We start from the raw sequence: 15,598 nt of genomic DNA, 5'->3' as shown, positions 1-15,598 counted from the left end.
GTTAGTCCAGGATAGTAAAAAATAGTGTTTGGTTGGAGTAGGTGGGATAAGAAGGATAGTGGGTTATTATGAATAGAAAATAGTATTTGGTTGGGATTTGGTGGGGGTTAGCTAACCCCATCCATTTTTAGAAGTGTTTGGGGAAGTGTTTGGGGATAAAATGGGGGTTAAGGGTTATTCCATCCCTTTCTCAAATATGAATCATTTTAAATGAAATATTAATTTTTTAAAATTATAACTTTACTATCCAATATTTTAATTTATTTAATTTTAATTTGACAATAATATTTTAATTTTAAAATTTGAATATTTTATTTATCTTTACAAGTTTAGTTAATATATTTTATATAATTCTCGTAGCTATAAGAATATTAAAATAATATATTAGATTAAATTTTAAAATTAAAGTGACATTTACTCACTTAAATCAAACAAATTGAAAGGTTTGATAGTAAATCAAATTTTTTAAAGATTGGATAGTAGGGTTCAAAATTGTCCATAGTTTTGATTTGGGTTAACTAGTGGCTCTTTAATCTTAAATTTTGAATGCTCGTTTATCTGTTCGAATTTAGTTAGCATATTTTATACAATTTACGCAACAGTAAATTTATGAAAATAAGCAATTAATTTAAATTTTATATCCAAAAAGCCGTCAAATTACTTAAATTAAATGAATTAAAAAATTATATACTAAAGTTAAAAGTTTTAAAAAATTAAATAGCCGAAATAAAATGATCTATTGTTCAAATAAGTTTTATAAATTTATAATTTAATAATCACTCACATGTAAACTGTCTTAAAAAAAACCATATCGCATCATTCACGCTCCATAAGCAAAAAAATATCTTTAAATTGATAAGTAATTTATTAGATACGATTTGTGATATTACATAAAAGTTAGGGTTACACACAAAAAGATTATAGTTATTGAATATCTGTTTCTTACATATTAGATAAATTAATTTCTGTATTATTAATTTTGAAACTACTGGAAGCGTCAGTGATAATAAATCTTGAAAAACATGGCTTCTAATAACATATGGGCATTTTGATTGTTATACATCATTTGTCAATAATGTTACTCCAAATATTTTTTATTTTAATTACATTTTAATTAATTGAATTTTAAAATTTATAAAATAATTTTATTAGCTATTAATTATTAATTTAGTATATAGGTGAAAATTTTGATTAACAGTGTTAACAGAGTTTAGCATAGATACATTGCAAGAGAAGAAAAAAAAAAAAATTTTATGATCTTTAAACATACAGACATTGTAAGGATTGTCAAAAATGGGGGGTAAAAATCTAAACAACAGGGAATTTGGGTACCGAAGTACATATTTCGAATGCGTTCCAAGCTAAATTACTTCTAATAAAATATTACTTATATAAAACTGACGCATAAACTGCATTAGATCATTTCACTAAAATGCTCCTATTACTCAGTCTATGCAAAAGGCGAGCATTGGAAATCAAAACAAAAGGAAATGTGGGTATCGAAGAACATACATCATCAGGGTGGCTCCAAGCTAAATAACCTTTTATGAAATTTTGCTCATACAAAATTGACTCATCAACTGCATTACGGCACATTTTGAGGCACCCTTACCATCACTCTTGAAAGAATCGGCTTCGATGATAACATACTCGTCTCCACACAATCAGGAGTTCAACAAGACCCAACTTTTCTTAAATAATCATCTCTCCTTCACAGCAGAAAAGATCTACTAGATTCCCAGAATCAAAATAAACCTGCTTTTTCTTTTCCTTTTTTTTTTTTTTTTTTTTTTTTCCAACTGAAGGTTATCTGCAGAGAACCAGAAAGCCCCAGAACCAAGAATCAGCCAATGTATTGATCAGAGAAGCCATTTTACTTGCGAGAAAGCCTCGTGCATATAAGTTCTTAAAGTGCCAAAAGGGCTTCGACTTTCGCAATTTGCTCTTCTTCGTTCTTTGGGGTTGGGCTCCTATTGGCTTCATCGAAGAGATCGTGCTTCCATTTCTCTACTTTAACGCCACCGGGTTGATAGGAGTTTTTCTCACTGTACTGACTATTAAACCTCTCTCTTCCCCTCATTCCCCCGCCGCCAAATCTCTCTCTAGGTTGATACCCACCTTGGCGAACTTCTCTTCCTTGAGAGGCTGCTTCTTCCCACCTACTGCTTCTCTCATCCGCCCTTCTGAATGGCCTATCTGACCTATCTAGCCCTCGAACATACTGCGGCCCCCTTTCTTCCCTTTGTGCGGCATCCGATGCAGGTTTACTGTTGTCAGGTAATCCATGATCTAGAGATTCTCTAGGTATCTTCTTCTCACTAAATGCCGGTCTTCTCTTGGCAGGAGGCACCTCGGATTCCAACTGGAAAAACCCATCGTGTCTCCATTCTTTATTGTTGTGCCCTCGAGACTGGTACTTCTCGGCCTTCTTCGGCAAATTATGATCCTCAATTTTGTCTTTGATTCTATCATTAAACCTTTCCTTCTGATCATCCCACCTTCTTCCATGGTCTGTACAAAAAAAAATATGCAAATATCTGAGGACATCACGACGATTGAAACAAAGAATGGCTAAATTACGGAAAAAGGGACCCTTCAAATTTCGCAATATCTTGATTTTCGTTCTGCTCCCCTGAAAGAGTGGAATTTATGTATCACCCATCTTAACTACAAGTTTTCATCACACTTAACTCCTAAATATCTATCACTTTGACAATTTATTAAGGGGGCAAGATGTAAGTTTTAATTTTTCAAGGGAGCAAAGAGAAAAATGTAACACTTAAAGGGGCTTCACTGCATTGTAGTGATAGAAAAATGACTATCGACAAATCATGATAGGAGGTTCGAGAATCACCAGTAGCTCGGCGAGAATAGCTTCGACCACCGTGCCCAGTATTGCCACGCTCATCATGCTGTACATAGAAGCATAGTATACAACAAGGTACTTGAGGGCACAGGTCCGAGCAACAGTCAGCTTGATTAGGAGAAATATATCGTTTGAACAAAATGAAACACTAGTAGTGGACAAAGAATATTATCCAACCAGCATTCTTGCTGAACTACCCATTGATTTAGATTATCCACTCAATGGAAAAATAATGGATAATAGAGGGGGGAAAAGAACAAGTCTAGAATGACATGTGTAGCAATTTTCAACTGAGAAAAGAATATTAAACTAAAGATCTAGGTGTCCTGCTGAAGATTTAGCAATGAAATGCCAGAAAAAAAGGCATCATACACATAAATGGCTACACCATTACTTGTCATTACAATATTTACAAGAGCTTTCCCACAAGACCAGAAAAAGGAAAAAAAGAAAAAAAGAAAGAAAAGAGTCATTGCGAGCTCAGGATCAGATTTATGCATGATATTGAAAAGCTCATGAAAAGCTCACAAAAGCCAAAACTAGATCCCTACCTACCACAATGGAAGTATGCAAGACAAGGAATATAATGAAGTAAAATTGATACCTTTTATCACAAGAAACCTTATAGGCGACAAAAAAGATAAAAAGGCAACAAGGCATAAAATAAACTTGTTAAAAAATAACAGCAAAAACTTGATGGCAGCTACCCTATGAAGGAAACGAGTCAAACAACCCATCATCAAGATGAAAAATTGGATATCCAAAAATAAGGCAAAGTGAGCATGTTAACTAATCAGTAAAGAAATGGAAATACAACATATATCTTAATCCTGGGTGAGAAAGAGCGAAGCTCTTAAACGGACAAAGCGTAAATATAAGATACGATCAGTAATATTGGAAATCCAAGCAACTTGACAACTATATTTGATCTGGAGTAAAATTTAAAAGAAAGGAGGCTAAGCTCATCTAAAATGTCCTGAAACCCACATAGACAAAAGAATTTTCAAACAGTGGATCAAGTTTGCGTTTTAGAAAGTGGGTTGATGTGGTTATGAACTAATTGAGTATAAGATAGAAGTCATAACAGCCATGATTAAGCAATTTCAACTTTTCAGTCTCAAAACATCAATTAAGAATCTAACTAGCAGATGAGAAATTCATTTCACTATATTTTGTTATATCAAAATGATGTATTGCGCTACATATATGAAGAAATATAGCTATAAATCGCAGTCTATCAAAGACTTTATACTAGGCTAAAAGAGATACAAATTGAATGATCATGGAGGAATCAAAATGTTCACCTGTAAACTACTTTTTGCCAATTTGAGCTGACTTTCTAACGCTAAACATTCTTTAAACCAATTCCAGCTGGCATAAACCAAACCCCAAAAATGTCATCTTCTTGTTTCAAAATTTCAAGCTAATCTTGAAACCATGATAACAGCTATGTAGTGCCAACAAAAAAAATTTAAGATAGGTGTTCGAAACTTACTTCTCTAGCCATAATAGAAAAGCTAATTTCACTCATAACTCTTTGTGATTTAACATATGCCCTTCAAAAAGTAAATTTCTTATTATACATTTACACAAATACTACTCTTTAGAATGCTCTTTGTGATACGAAACCAACTTCCTTCCATGAATTGGGTGACTTACAAACAAGGTATCATTTTTGAAAAAAACACACTTTCAAGGGAATACAAGAAATAGATAATTTTGTCGGAATATATATATGTATAATATGTAAAAGCCCCTTAACATATTGGAAAGTAGTAGAACCTGGAAGTGAGAGCTAGATCGTGGTGCATCTACTCGATCAGATGAACGTTTGGGGCCATCAGATAGTCCATCAACCTTTTGGTCAGAGCTTTTTTTTGCAACATCATTTTGCACTTCTTTTCCACTAGCAGGAGGTTCCTCCAGTGGTGCAGCATCATGAAACCGCCTACTTCGCTTTCGGTCTCGATCAAATGTATTATCATTTTCTAAGTAACGATTGCTGGAGTGCGGTCTCTCTGTGTCCCATTTACTATCTCTTCTTGACCTCCTCGGACTGTAAAAGAGAAAATTAACCAGAAATATAAATTAGTAAATAAGAGTAATATTGTATTATATAATTTAGGCAACAAGGTTATGGATCTGGAAGCTTCATGCAGTAGTAAAATGATGGAAATTTACCTAAAAGGCACAGGCAGCAATGTTTTTAAAAGAGGGCATAATTTCTTTTCGAGAACATACCAAAGGCCTGTTTGACCCAGCTTTTTCACAAAAATCCCTCCCACCAGTTTCCACTTGGAAAAAAAAAAAAAGTAGAAGATCCAAATTTGAGCTTTTGCTTTTGTGCCTCGAAATCCCATTTCAACTTTGCCGGCACAGCAGAAGCTCCAAGCTACTTTGTTTGGGAGATGCTACAACTAGAAATGCATGCAGCTCAAAGCAGAAGAAGATGCTAGGCTAAACACGAACCAAATGCTTTATGCCCTTTCAGAAAACTAGCAAGTTTATGAATTAGGTTAAAGTTGAAAATGGCTGGTCTATAGAAGCATAATACAGTTGAGCGTCAAGTTCAAGCAGAGATAGTAATTTTCAGGAGGTATGCCAGAACCCATGGCCAACTACACCAATGTAGCACTACAGTCATCAGCCAGAGGTCAGAACGCTGTTGCATTCTTTCTTGTACTCTTTAACATTTCAAGCATGGATACGTCTAATATCGCTCAATTCTGAAATCTTAGACTAAGAAATAGTTCACGTGTAATAATACTAACCTACCCTATATACGATATCCCACACCATGTACAGAATCTTCAATTGGTCAAGTGACTCAATTTCATCCGAGTCGCTCCACATTTGAGTTTTTATTTGGATTGACCTTTCTCTTTCTTGGCTTCTCTACAATGTTCATCATTTTATTCCTCTTTCAAATTTCTAAAAAAACAAAAAAAAAAAAGAGGATATAGAAAGAATCCTTTTCAGGATGTCAATTTCCATCATCTTCACCTCTTGCGTATTATAGTTTCTCCTTCATTGTTTATCCGCCTCTAGCATTATATCTATTCTTCTCTCGTATTCCTTCCTCCTCAAATATTTCCAGAAAAAAAAAAAAAAAGACGGAAAGGGCATTCACTACAAATAGCTCAAGATCAGGTTCAGATCTAATTTGATACACATTTTCTACAATAAACCAAAGCAGATAAGGGGAATTCCAACAACACATCACCGCATATAACCCCAAACCCTAGTCCACCAAACCCTAGGCGGAGGACACGGAAAGATAAGTTCTTCTGTCATTTCCTTTCATTTTCAACAATTTACAGCAAAAAAGATTAAACAAAAGAGAAAGAAACTGGAAAACGCATGCACTACAAAAGATCATAAATCAGATTCAGATCTAACTCGACACACATTAACGGCAAAATACTAAACCACAAAAGGGGAATTCCTAAAACAGTTCATCGTTTCGATCAACTAACCTCAAACCCTAATCCCCCAAACCCTAGGCCGAGAAAACCAGAAATATAAGGAGATAGCAGAGAGCAAGGGGTAGTAGCAACCTTTTGTGGTCGCCATGGGACGATCCCTTCGCCGCGGCGGCGGCGGCGGAGGCGGAGGCGGAGGCGGAGGCGTGCGATCGGCGCCGCGGAGGGGGAGAACTCATCGGAGAAGGGTAGGGTTTTTTTGGCTTCACGGCGGATCCCGGCGGCGGTGTGCGGCGGAGCGTGGCGGCGGAGGGAGGGGATACTGTAACCCTCGCCGTCGATGTGCACTCACTATTTATAGGAGTGGAGAAGAGAGAGAGGAGAGGAAGTTTTTTTTTTTTTTTTTTTGGAGGCGTAGGAAGAAGGAAAAGGACATTCTCTCACTCGTTTTAATGTAAAAAATCGGGCTTTTTTTTGAAAATGACCCCGTAGAATTTTGTAATTAGCAAAATAATCCTATGAAAATTTTATTTGTCAAACTAACCCTTCTTTCGCCACGTCGGCGCCACCTCAGATTTTTCCCGCAAAGACGGTGAATCGTTCACCGTCTTTACATATGTCTCATAAAGGAGGTGAATCTTCTATAGTATCCTTGAGAAGACGATAAATGGTTTACCGTCTTCTCTAGGCGTGAACCATTCACTGCCTTCTCAGTGCTCTTGCCGCGCGCTTTCTCAGTGCCCCTAGTGCTCGAACCAGCAGCTACATAAGACGGTGAATTGTTCACCGTCTTCCTAAGACGGTAAACTATTCACCGTCTTTAGAGTAAAACTCCTACCCAGCCTAATTTGGCTAAGTCCTCGAATCCGGGCTAAAGTACAGATAAGACGGTGAATCGGTGAATCATTCACCGTCTTATCATGGCTGCACTAAAAGCGGTGAACCATTTACTACTATGCCTCTTCCTATCGACTTGCTTCTTGTAGACGCCTTATATACTGCAATTGTATGGCGGGTCTGTGCACGTACCGGATATGCTTCCGCTGGTACCCGGGCGTGACACCGCCCCGCCTCCTTCCCCCTCTAGATTGGCCCAGACCTGCTCAGTTCTCTGCGGGATTACATGTGGTGTGCTCCTTTTCTACAGTGCAAACGGCCTCCAGTCCAGAACTTAGCCAATTTTTTGCGGCTATGGAGGATTTGTACTAAAGGCGGTGAATGGTTCACCGCCTTTAGTGCAAACAGCAGCAGGTGATATTTTTTAGCTCGATTTTAAATTCAATTTGAACAAGTTTGAGACAAGTATTTTCACGATAACAAATATTACAACAAGAAACAAAACATCACAAGTGGAATAACAAGATACAATCAACCGGATAAAAATATCAAACAAAACACAGACAAATATACAAATATGAACTAAATAAAGTATTATATAATATTATACAAAGTATGCTCTCTAAATCAAAAATATACAATCAGTCTCTCGATCTTCCTCTCCCTCGACGTCCTCAGTCACGTCCTCGGCCACGGCCACGTCCACGTCTACGGCCACACTGTACATCGAGCTCAGCAATAGGTACGTCATCAAGTGCCTCGATACCGGCCATCTGATCGAGATCCGCAATGATAATGCCCTCGGGATGCTCCGGAATCGCCTCAGTCTCCTCTGGCTCAGGTCGATCACCCTCGATAGTGGCCGGTGTAGATGCTGGGCGGGCCTGTGATGATGACGCGGCATGACGTCGAGAGTAGACTAATCTAAAGTGCTCTCGAGAGACTAGCGGCGGAAGCGAGTCCAAATCCAATGGCAAGGAAGGAAATCTTGAAGGGGCGATGAGCATATCTGTAACATCACTAGGAGATGGAGATCGTGACACTCGTAAGCTCGATCTCGAGTATGATCCAGTCGATGTCGGTGAGTGTCTCCTGTGATGACCCGATGTCGAGGGTTGATCAAAATCTCAACCTCCAACATCAGCGGCGACAGGTATGGAAGGAATGTACTCCAGTACTGACTCAATATGGACATCCATGCTCGTCAATGTCTCCATCATCGCATCGTAAGAAGGTCGATCATGAACTAGCCCTCTGATGCCCATTGAGCCTGTCGTAATGCGTCCACCTGCGTTATAGATAAGAGCTCACTATTTGCAATCTATATTAAATAAAAGATTAAAAAAATTTAACATATGAGTGATCGTACCAAATCTCTCTCGGTCTGGCCGCGAGGCTGGTAAGTCAATGGTGGACGCTGTACTGGACGAGAAATCCATCTTCTTGTGATTTGCCAATACCACTCCATATAAATAGATGTTGTCTGTACCGGGTCATCACCGACAATCGGATGCTGGTCAATAATAGCCTGTAATCTCTATTCCCATCTCTCGATGTGTGCAGCATGAAACTGGACCCAATCCTCATCTGGCCGCCCCTGAGATGTGATGCGACGGATGGTCTCCACGTGAATTGGTATATGCTGGAGGAGACCAAACTGCCGTAGGACTCGATCGGGCACGTGAAGCTCAACAATATGAAAGCAAATCAGTGTCGTCCTCGATCGCCAAACCTCACTACCCTGTACACAGAATGCCGGTAGCACATGTATAATAGCATCTGTGTACGGCCGCCATGTAATATGTGAAAAAGCCAATAATAGTCAGCTGAATGCATTAATACGGTTGTATATTGAGAAAAATTGTTGCATTAATACGTACCTGAGACGCTCGCTGCTGATCTAACTCATCTTTATAGAACTCAATATCTGTCGTCCTAACATTTGCCCCAAAACGTAACCCGCCGGCGTTCGTCCACCTAATATTTGAAAAGTATGCTAGTTGCAAATGTATATATAGAAATGTAATATGTATCATATTTAATTGTCATACCGGCAACCCAAAGGGCAATCAGCCATGTCGGCAATAGCTCCAACGCTAGTAGATCGACCGACATGAAGATGGTCCCACGCCCAAATATATAAATAAATTACAATAAATTAGACAGGTGAATGTAAATAGGAGAAGCTTTATATAACAATTATTAAATATTACTGATAATACATGTACTAATGTCGTGAAACAACAGCATTCGACCTTTTCATTTAATGAAGCCGTTCCCAATACTCGATAAACCTAGTTTAAACTTGCTAAGAGAGGTTTATACTTGTAATGTGGGTTGTTGTGGCATGGGCGGCGGCTCGGTGGGTCGACGGCGACCGGCGGCGGCGACGTCGGCAGGGGCGGCGGCGAGCGAGGGCAGCGGCGACCGAGGTGCGGCTCCTGGAGAGGAATGGGCAGAAAGGGAGATAGAGACAGAGAGATAGAGAGAGAAAGAGAGCGAAGAGGGAGGGAGAGGTGTCGGGGTCTGGGGCTGGGTATACCTAGATAAGACGGTGAATCGTTCACCGTCTTCATTAAGTGTGAAGACGGTGAGCGATTCACCGTCTTTCCTAGGCCTGGGTGTTTACACTAAAGATGGTGAATAGTTCACCGTCTTTAGTGCAGCACTAATAAGACGGTGAACTATTCACCGTCTTATCTCTGTTTTAGCCCCGCCTCCAGGACTTGGCCAAATTTGGCTTGGATGGAGGGTTTACAATAAAGACGGTGAATGATTCACCGTCTTAGTTAAGACGGTAAATCATTTACCGTCTTCTCGAGGGCACAGGACAGTTGGAAAGGTGGCCTTCTAAGGAAAGCGGGGGAGCGGTTTTGCTCTAAAGGCGGTGAATGGCTCACCGCCTTCATAAGGCGGTAAGGCGGTGAACCATTCACCGCCTTCATAAGGCGGTGAACCATTCACTGCCTTCATGAGATATATGCAAAGACGGTGAACGATTCACCGTCTTCGCGAGAAAAATCTGAGGTGGCGCCGACGTAGCAAAAGGAGGATTAGTTTTACAAATAAAATTTTCAGAGGGTCATTTTGCCAATTACAAAATTCTACAGGGTCATTTTCAAAAAAAGCCCTAAAAAATAAGTGTAATAATCCGTAAGATAAGATGGATAGATAATTAAAAAAAAATAAAAATAAAGATGATGAAAGATGGGAGCGAGATTAATTTTGCGGATGCACGAAAGTAACAGCTGAAGATCCGATTTAATTCAAGTAAAATAAAATTCGGTTTGATTTAAGCAAAGAAAGAGAAAAAGTTAAGCCGGTTCGATGTGGAGCCTACACTAGATAGTGATCGATTCGGTTCAAGCAAAAAAAATTCAAATCAAAGATGAAACCATGTGGAGCAGTTAGGTTGATTTGGGCCAATGCAACAGGTTGACCTGGTTCGGTTCAAACAAAAAAAGAAAGAAACCATATTCGGTTCAAATAAAAAAAAGAGAACAAATGTGAAAGGCTTGAGCCGGTTCAGCAAAGCTCACACTCAAATATGATAGGTCTAGTTTAAGCAAAAAAAGAAAAAAGATTTGAACAGGTTCGAGGCGGAGCCCACATTCAACAATAAAGAGAATGTTATCATGTGGCAAATTTAGAAGAAATAATACATAGATATAGAGATATAGAAAAATAGATTATTACAAAAACTAAAAATAAAATTTAACTTTAATTTTCATTTAATGTAAAATTTTTTAATTGTCTTTGATTAGAACTAATAAAGAGAATAACTTTTTTTGCTAAAATATTGTTCGCCAACATTTACATAATCACGATTTCGAAACTGAAAGGTATCTGTATAATCTGTTCTGTCTAGAGATTGATACGTATAAGTAGAATATCTATCATCCAGATGTTTCTACTTTAGCTGTAGTTTTTTTTAGTAAATTTAAAGATATTAAAAGTCTATTTTAATACATGAATATTCTATTCGACATATTTTTGCTCAAAAAATTATAATATTTCGCAGATAAAACAAATAATGAAATACCTAAAATAGTTTTTTATTTAAAATTTATTTTCTGACAATAAAATAAATTTTAAATATATAATCGTACTAAATTATGAATGTCAATATTTTATAAGGAGCCAAAATTACACTCCTAACTTCCAATTAAAATAGAAAATTTTTAAACTTGGATATTTCTCAAGAATCTATCAAAACTAAGTGTACAATACAGGGGTTGCTTGGGAGGGTTACGACTCTCATCTAACCTTTGTGGTATAATAAATTAAAATTGAGTTTTAGTAATTAAAAAAAATAATGTGATAAGCAAGTAAAAACTAGTTCTTGGATGGACCAGTTGTAAGATCTACAATCAAAAGTAGATTGTAGATGCAACATTGCTCGTAATTTTTAGGAAAAACTTCAAAAACCCCCCCGTGGTTTCTTAGTTTCTCACTTTGCTCCCCTGTGGTTTAAAATATTTCAATTTGCCCCCCTGTGGTTTGATTTTTATCTTTTCGGTAGCTTTTTCGTTAATATTTCATTAAATTATATACAAAAAACTTCAGATACCCATCTAGATTTATCAAATATTCACTTTAGTACCCTTTAATTTTAACTTTATCACTGATTTAAGAAAAAAAAATAATGAAATTGATAAGAAAAACAGAAAAAAAACCACAGGGGGCAAATTGATACATTTTAAACCATAGGGGGGCAAAGTGAGAAATTACGAAACCATAGGGAGGGTTTTTGAAGTTTTCCCTAATTTTTAAAGGTTAAAATGTATAGACATCCTCTGAACTTTAGTATATTTTGAAATTAACATCTGAACTTAGTTTTTTATTTGATTCACACTCCTATCTACTAAAGTTTCGATTTAAATCCTTTTCTTAGCAATTTTGGGACTTTATTATTTTATTTGTGTTTTTTTCTTGATAAGACTATAAATAAGTATAATATTTCGAAGGAATGAAGGATCGTTGACTTTGTAAGAAATAATTTTTTATCAACTTTTAAAATATTTTAATACTATTTAGTTTTTTAACTTATAGTTTATTATTTTATTGGCTTGGCATTTGTTTGTTATAATTGAAGAATGTTGTGCAATATGAACCTGCTAATTTACTTTATCGGCCTTACATTTTATTGGCTTTTTTTAGGAAAAACTTCAAAAAAAACCCCCTGTGGTTTCGTGCATTCTCACTTTGCTACCCTGTGGTTTAAAACGTATCAATTTACCCCCCTGTGGTTTCATTTTTATCTTTTCGGAAGCTTTTTCGTTAATATTTCGTTAAATTATATACAAAAAACTTCAGATAACCATCTATATTTATCGAAAAGTCACTTTAGTATCCTTTAATTTTAACTTTGTCACTGATTTTAAAAAATAATAATAATAAAATTGATAACAAAAAGATAAAAACGAAACCACAGGGGGGCAAATTGATACGTTTTAAACCACAGGGTAGCAAAGTGAGAATGCACGAAACCACAAGGGGGGTTTTTGAAGTTTTCCCCTTTTTTTAATTCTAGTAGAACTGCCAAGAAAAGTACTTAAATTAAACTTGTAGTACATGGAGAGAGCATAAATCAAATAAAAAGAAAGCTCAAATAGACTAAAGTTCAACTAGTCTCTATACATTCTAATCTTTTTATTAAGAGCAATGATATCCATACACCTAAGCATATATATTGTCTTAATTTTGCGTCCTAACTTTCGGAAGGCTAAGATGCACTCTCTTTTTCACATAATTTTTTTTTTGGATTAATTGCATACAGATTCCCACAAACATGGTGAAAGGCTAAGATGCACTCTTTTTTTCACATTTTTTTTTTGGGTTAATTGCATACAGGTCCTCATAAATATGATAAATTACAGATATATCTCTATAAAGTTCAACTTTCATAAGTTAACCCCGCAAAAGTCCTAATATATTTAAATATGTCCCTACTGTTAGCATCCGTTAGATAAATTTAGTTAACTACCGTTAAAATACTTAATCATAATTAATTAATAAGATAAATGGATAATTTTACCTTATTCTTCCTCCCACTTCTTCCTCCGCAGCCATTGTTGCCGCTCTCTTCTTCCTCCGCAGCGCCGGCGACACCGACACCGTCGCGCTGCTCTGCCTCGACAAGACCCGCTCCGCTTCGCGAATCATCGGCAGCTGCGCCCCCTAACCCCAGATCGATTGGGCCGCTGTCCCGCCCGTCCGGCCCCACGACAGTTCCGATCGCTACGCCTCTTTTACTCCAAGCGCTGGATTGTCGTCACCGCCTCATCGTCCCCACCGACTGGCGCCCTCCGTGCCCTCACCCGCACCAAGGGCTAGCAGCTTCTCGTCGTCGGCGACTCCTGCACCCCCATCGGCATCGGCCGCACCTTCGCCTTCCACCTCGCTGCAGCGGGCCTCACCCTCATCCTTATCGGCCGCAACTCCGACAAACTCCACAACGTCGCCGCCGACGTACGCTTCCGCAGCCCAAAAAGGAAGAGAAAGAGGAAAAGGGAGGGCATTTCTGCAAACATATGCCAGCTGGAGCATTTAGAGGAACATATTTGTGAGGGCAAAAATTTCATTTTACAAATTTACTGTTAAAAAATAAACAGCTCTCTAACGGATCCTAACCAAAGGAACATATTTGAATACATTATGACTTTGCAGGAATAACATCTGAAAGTTGAACTTTGTAGGGATATATTTACAATTCATCATATTCGCGGGGACGTGTATGCAATTAACCTTTTTTTTTTTTACATACTAAAAATCCAAAGAAATTTTATAAATCCTTGATGGAAGAGTTGTAAGATGTACACCCCTAAATCCATTTATCAATAACATATAGGGATGTACATATGAGACCCAAGTAGTCCTATGTATAAGATATAATAGGGCTCAAACTTTTAATACGACTTAAGCATTTTGCGCTGTGACTAGGCCCAAAAGATTAAAAGAGTTAAGCGTGTTAGGATGAGAAGCGTGTTAGGATGAGAAGCGTGCTAGGACGGGAGTAGTCCTAGGATGGATAACCTCCTAGGAAGTTGGGGCGTCACAATTAGTATCAGAGCTAATTATCAGTCGAAAGTGCCAGATAACTCTCAACTGAATTAGAATTATACAGCGAGAAGAGCGAGACTCTCATGCTATTGACTGTTGTGGGTAGAACGCAGCTCACTACAAGGTCGATTTAGGCTAGCAAGACGAGTCCCACATCTTCTTGTACTTGTGAGTCTGAACCTGACGAGTACGTCAGGGCTTAAGGAGGGGAGAATGTGAGACCCTATGTAGTCCTATAAATAAAATATAATATGGCTAAAATTTTTAACCCGGCTTAAGTATTTTGAACGGTGACTAGGCCCAAGAGGTTAAGAGAATTAAGTGTGTTAGGACGGGAGTAGTCCTAGGATGAATGAACCCCTAGAAAGTTGGGGCGTCACAGTACATCTAGCATTTTTCATTTATTAATAACTCATCTCTGTTGGCTTAAAAAGCCCAGCATTCCTCCTTATGACGAGAGGTCAAATTAAGCCTAATCATGTTTGAGATGGCGAGAAGTCAGATTGGGTTGAGCCATGTGCGAAGTGGAGTGAGGCTGGTTGGGCTAAATCACAATCGAGACCCATGGGTGTTGTGTCTGTATGGGAGTAGTCTTAGGATGGATGACCCTCTAGAAAGTTGGGGTGTCACAGTACATCTAGCATTTTCATTTATTAATAACTCATCTCTGTTGGCTTAAAAAGCCCAGCATTCCACCTTGTGACGAGAGGTCAAATTAGGCCTAATCATGTTCGAGATGGCGAGAAGTCAGATTGGGTTGAGCCATGTGCGAAGTGGAGTGAGGCTGGTTGGGCTGAATCACAATCGAGACCCATGGGTGTTGTGTCTGTACACTTTAAGTGAATTGGTTAATTTTTCTGACACCTCGAGTTTTTGAAATTAATAGTTAGCGCTAATAATCCGACAAGTAGTATCAGAGCTAGAAATCAAAGGTTTAATTCCCGCATGCTACGAATTTGTACTTGCACTGGAAGGAATTATTAGATTAAAGAGCTAGCATCGTGTCTTGTGGCAAAGATTAGGTTAGACCGCGTCATGCTTGAAATGACATGAAACTGGTTACACCAAGTGACAATCCAGACCCATGGACAGCCGGATTGGGTGGTTGCACATTTCTAACAATTCAAACTTTTAGGATTCATAATTAGCGCCAATGATCCAACAAACTGCATGTCAGCAACTATTAGTGTAGATGAAAATTCTGAAACTAAAAGTAAAAGCAAAAATTATGTTCCAAGACAATAGACCAAATTACTAAACGCAGCAACAGGAAGTCTCAGAATTTCATTTGAACCCTCGTCACAAAGCTCGATCATCCTGAATGCATTTCCCACAACATAATCTTCTATGAACTGATGCACTGCATACTCTGTTCTTGTTTGCGAATACCAATCTAAAGCTTCATTTAAAG

The 15,598-nt window shown here is 37.9% G+C and overlaps 2 protein-coding genes across 5 annotated transcripts; both read right to left on the bottom strand.

The window, feature by feature from the left end:
- On the bottom strand, nucleotides 1,367-6,702 carry LOC109718330. The gene is made up of 4 exons (XM_020244517.1): nucleotides 6,424-6,702; nucleotides 4,649-4,922; nucleotides 2,855-2,912; nucleotides 1,367-2,511 (listed from the first exon to the last, which is right to left on the bottom strand). The coding sequence occupies exons 1-4, from the start codon at nucleotides 6,525-6,527 to the stop codon at nucleotides 1,907-1,909; spliced, it is 1,041 nt and encodes a 346-aa protein (XP_020100106.1). The 5' UTR covers nucleotides 6,528-6,702; the 3' UTR covers nucleotides 1,367-1,906.
- On the bottom strand, nucleotides 7,639-13,670 carry LOC109718922. 4 transcript variants are annotated; one of them, XR_002218559.1, is made up of 5 exons: nucleotides 9,451-11,599; nucleotides 9,177-9,221; nucleotides 9,006-9,102; nucleotides 8,495-8,904; nucleotides 7,639-8,413 (listed from the first exon to the last, which is right to left on the bottom strand). XR_002218559.1 is itself a non-coding variant. In XM_020245407.1 (5 exons), the coding sequence occupies exons 1-4, from the start codon at nucleotides 13,288-13,290 to the stop codon at nucleotides 8,833-8,835; spliced, it is 384 nt and encodes a 127-aa protein (XP_020100996.1). In that variant the 5' UTR covers nucleotides 13,291-13,670; the 3' UTR covers nucleotides 7,639-8,413; nucleotides 8,495-8,832. The 4 variants fall into 4 exon arrangements, 2 of the variants coding, with proteins under 2 accessions (XP_020100996.1, XP_020100997.1); XM_020245407.1 differs by lacking the exon at nucleotides 9,451-11,599 and adding an exon at nucleotides 13,162-13,670 and having other exon boundaries at nucleotides 9,177-9,262; XM_020245408.1 differs by lacking the exon at nucleotides 9,451-11,599 and adding an exon at nucleotides 13,163-13,670.

This window comes from Ananas comosus, linkage group 12 (genome assembly GCF_001540865.1).
Source record: "Ananas comosus cultivar F153 linkage group 12, ASM154086v1, whole genome shotgun sequence".
NCBI classification, from domain to species: domain Eukaryota; kingdom Viridiplantae; phylum Streptophyta; class Magnoliopsida; order Poales; family Bromeliaceae; genus Ananas; species Ananas comosus.
Note: the sequence above shows the minus strand (reverse complement) of the source record. Positions and strands in the feature narration are given on the sequence as shown.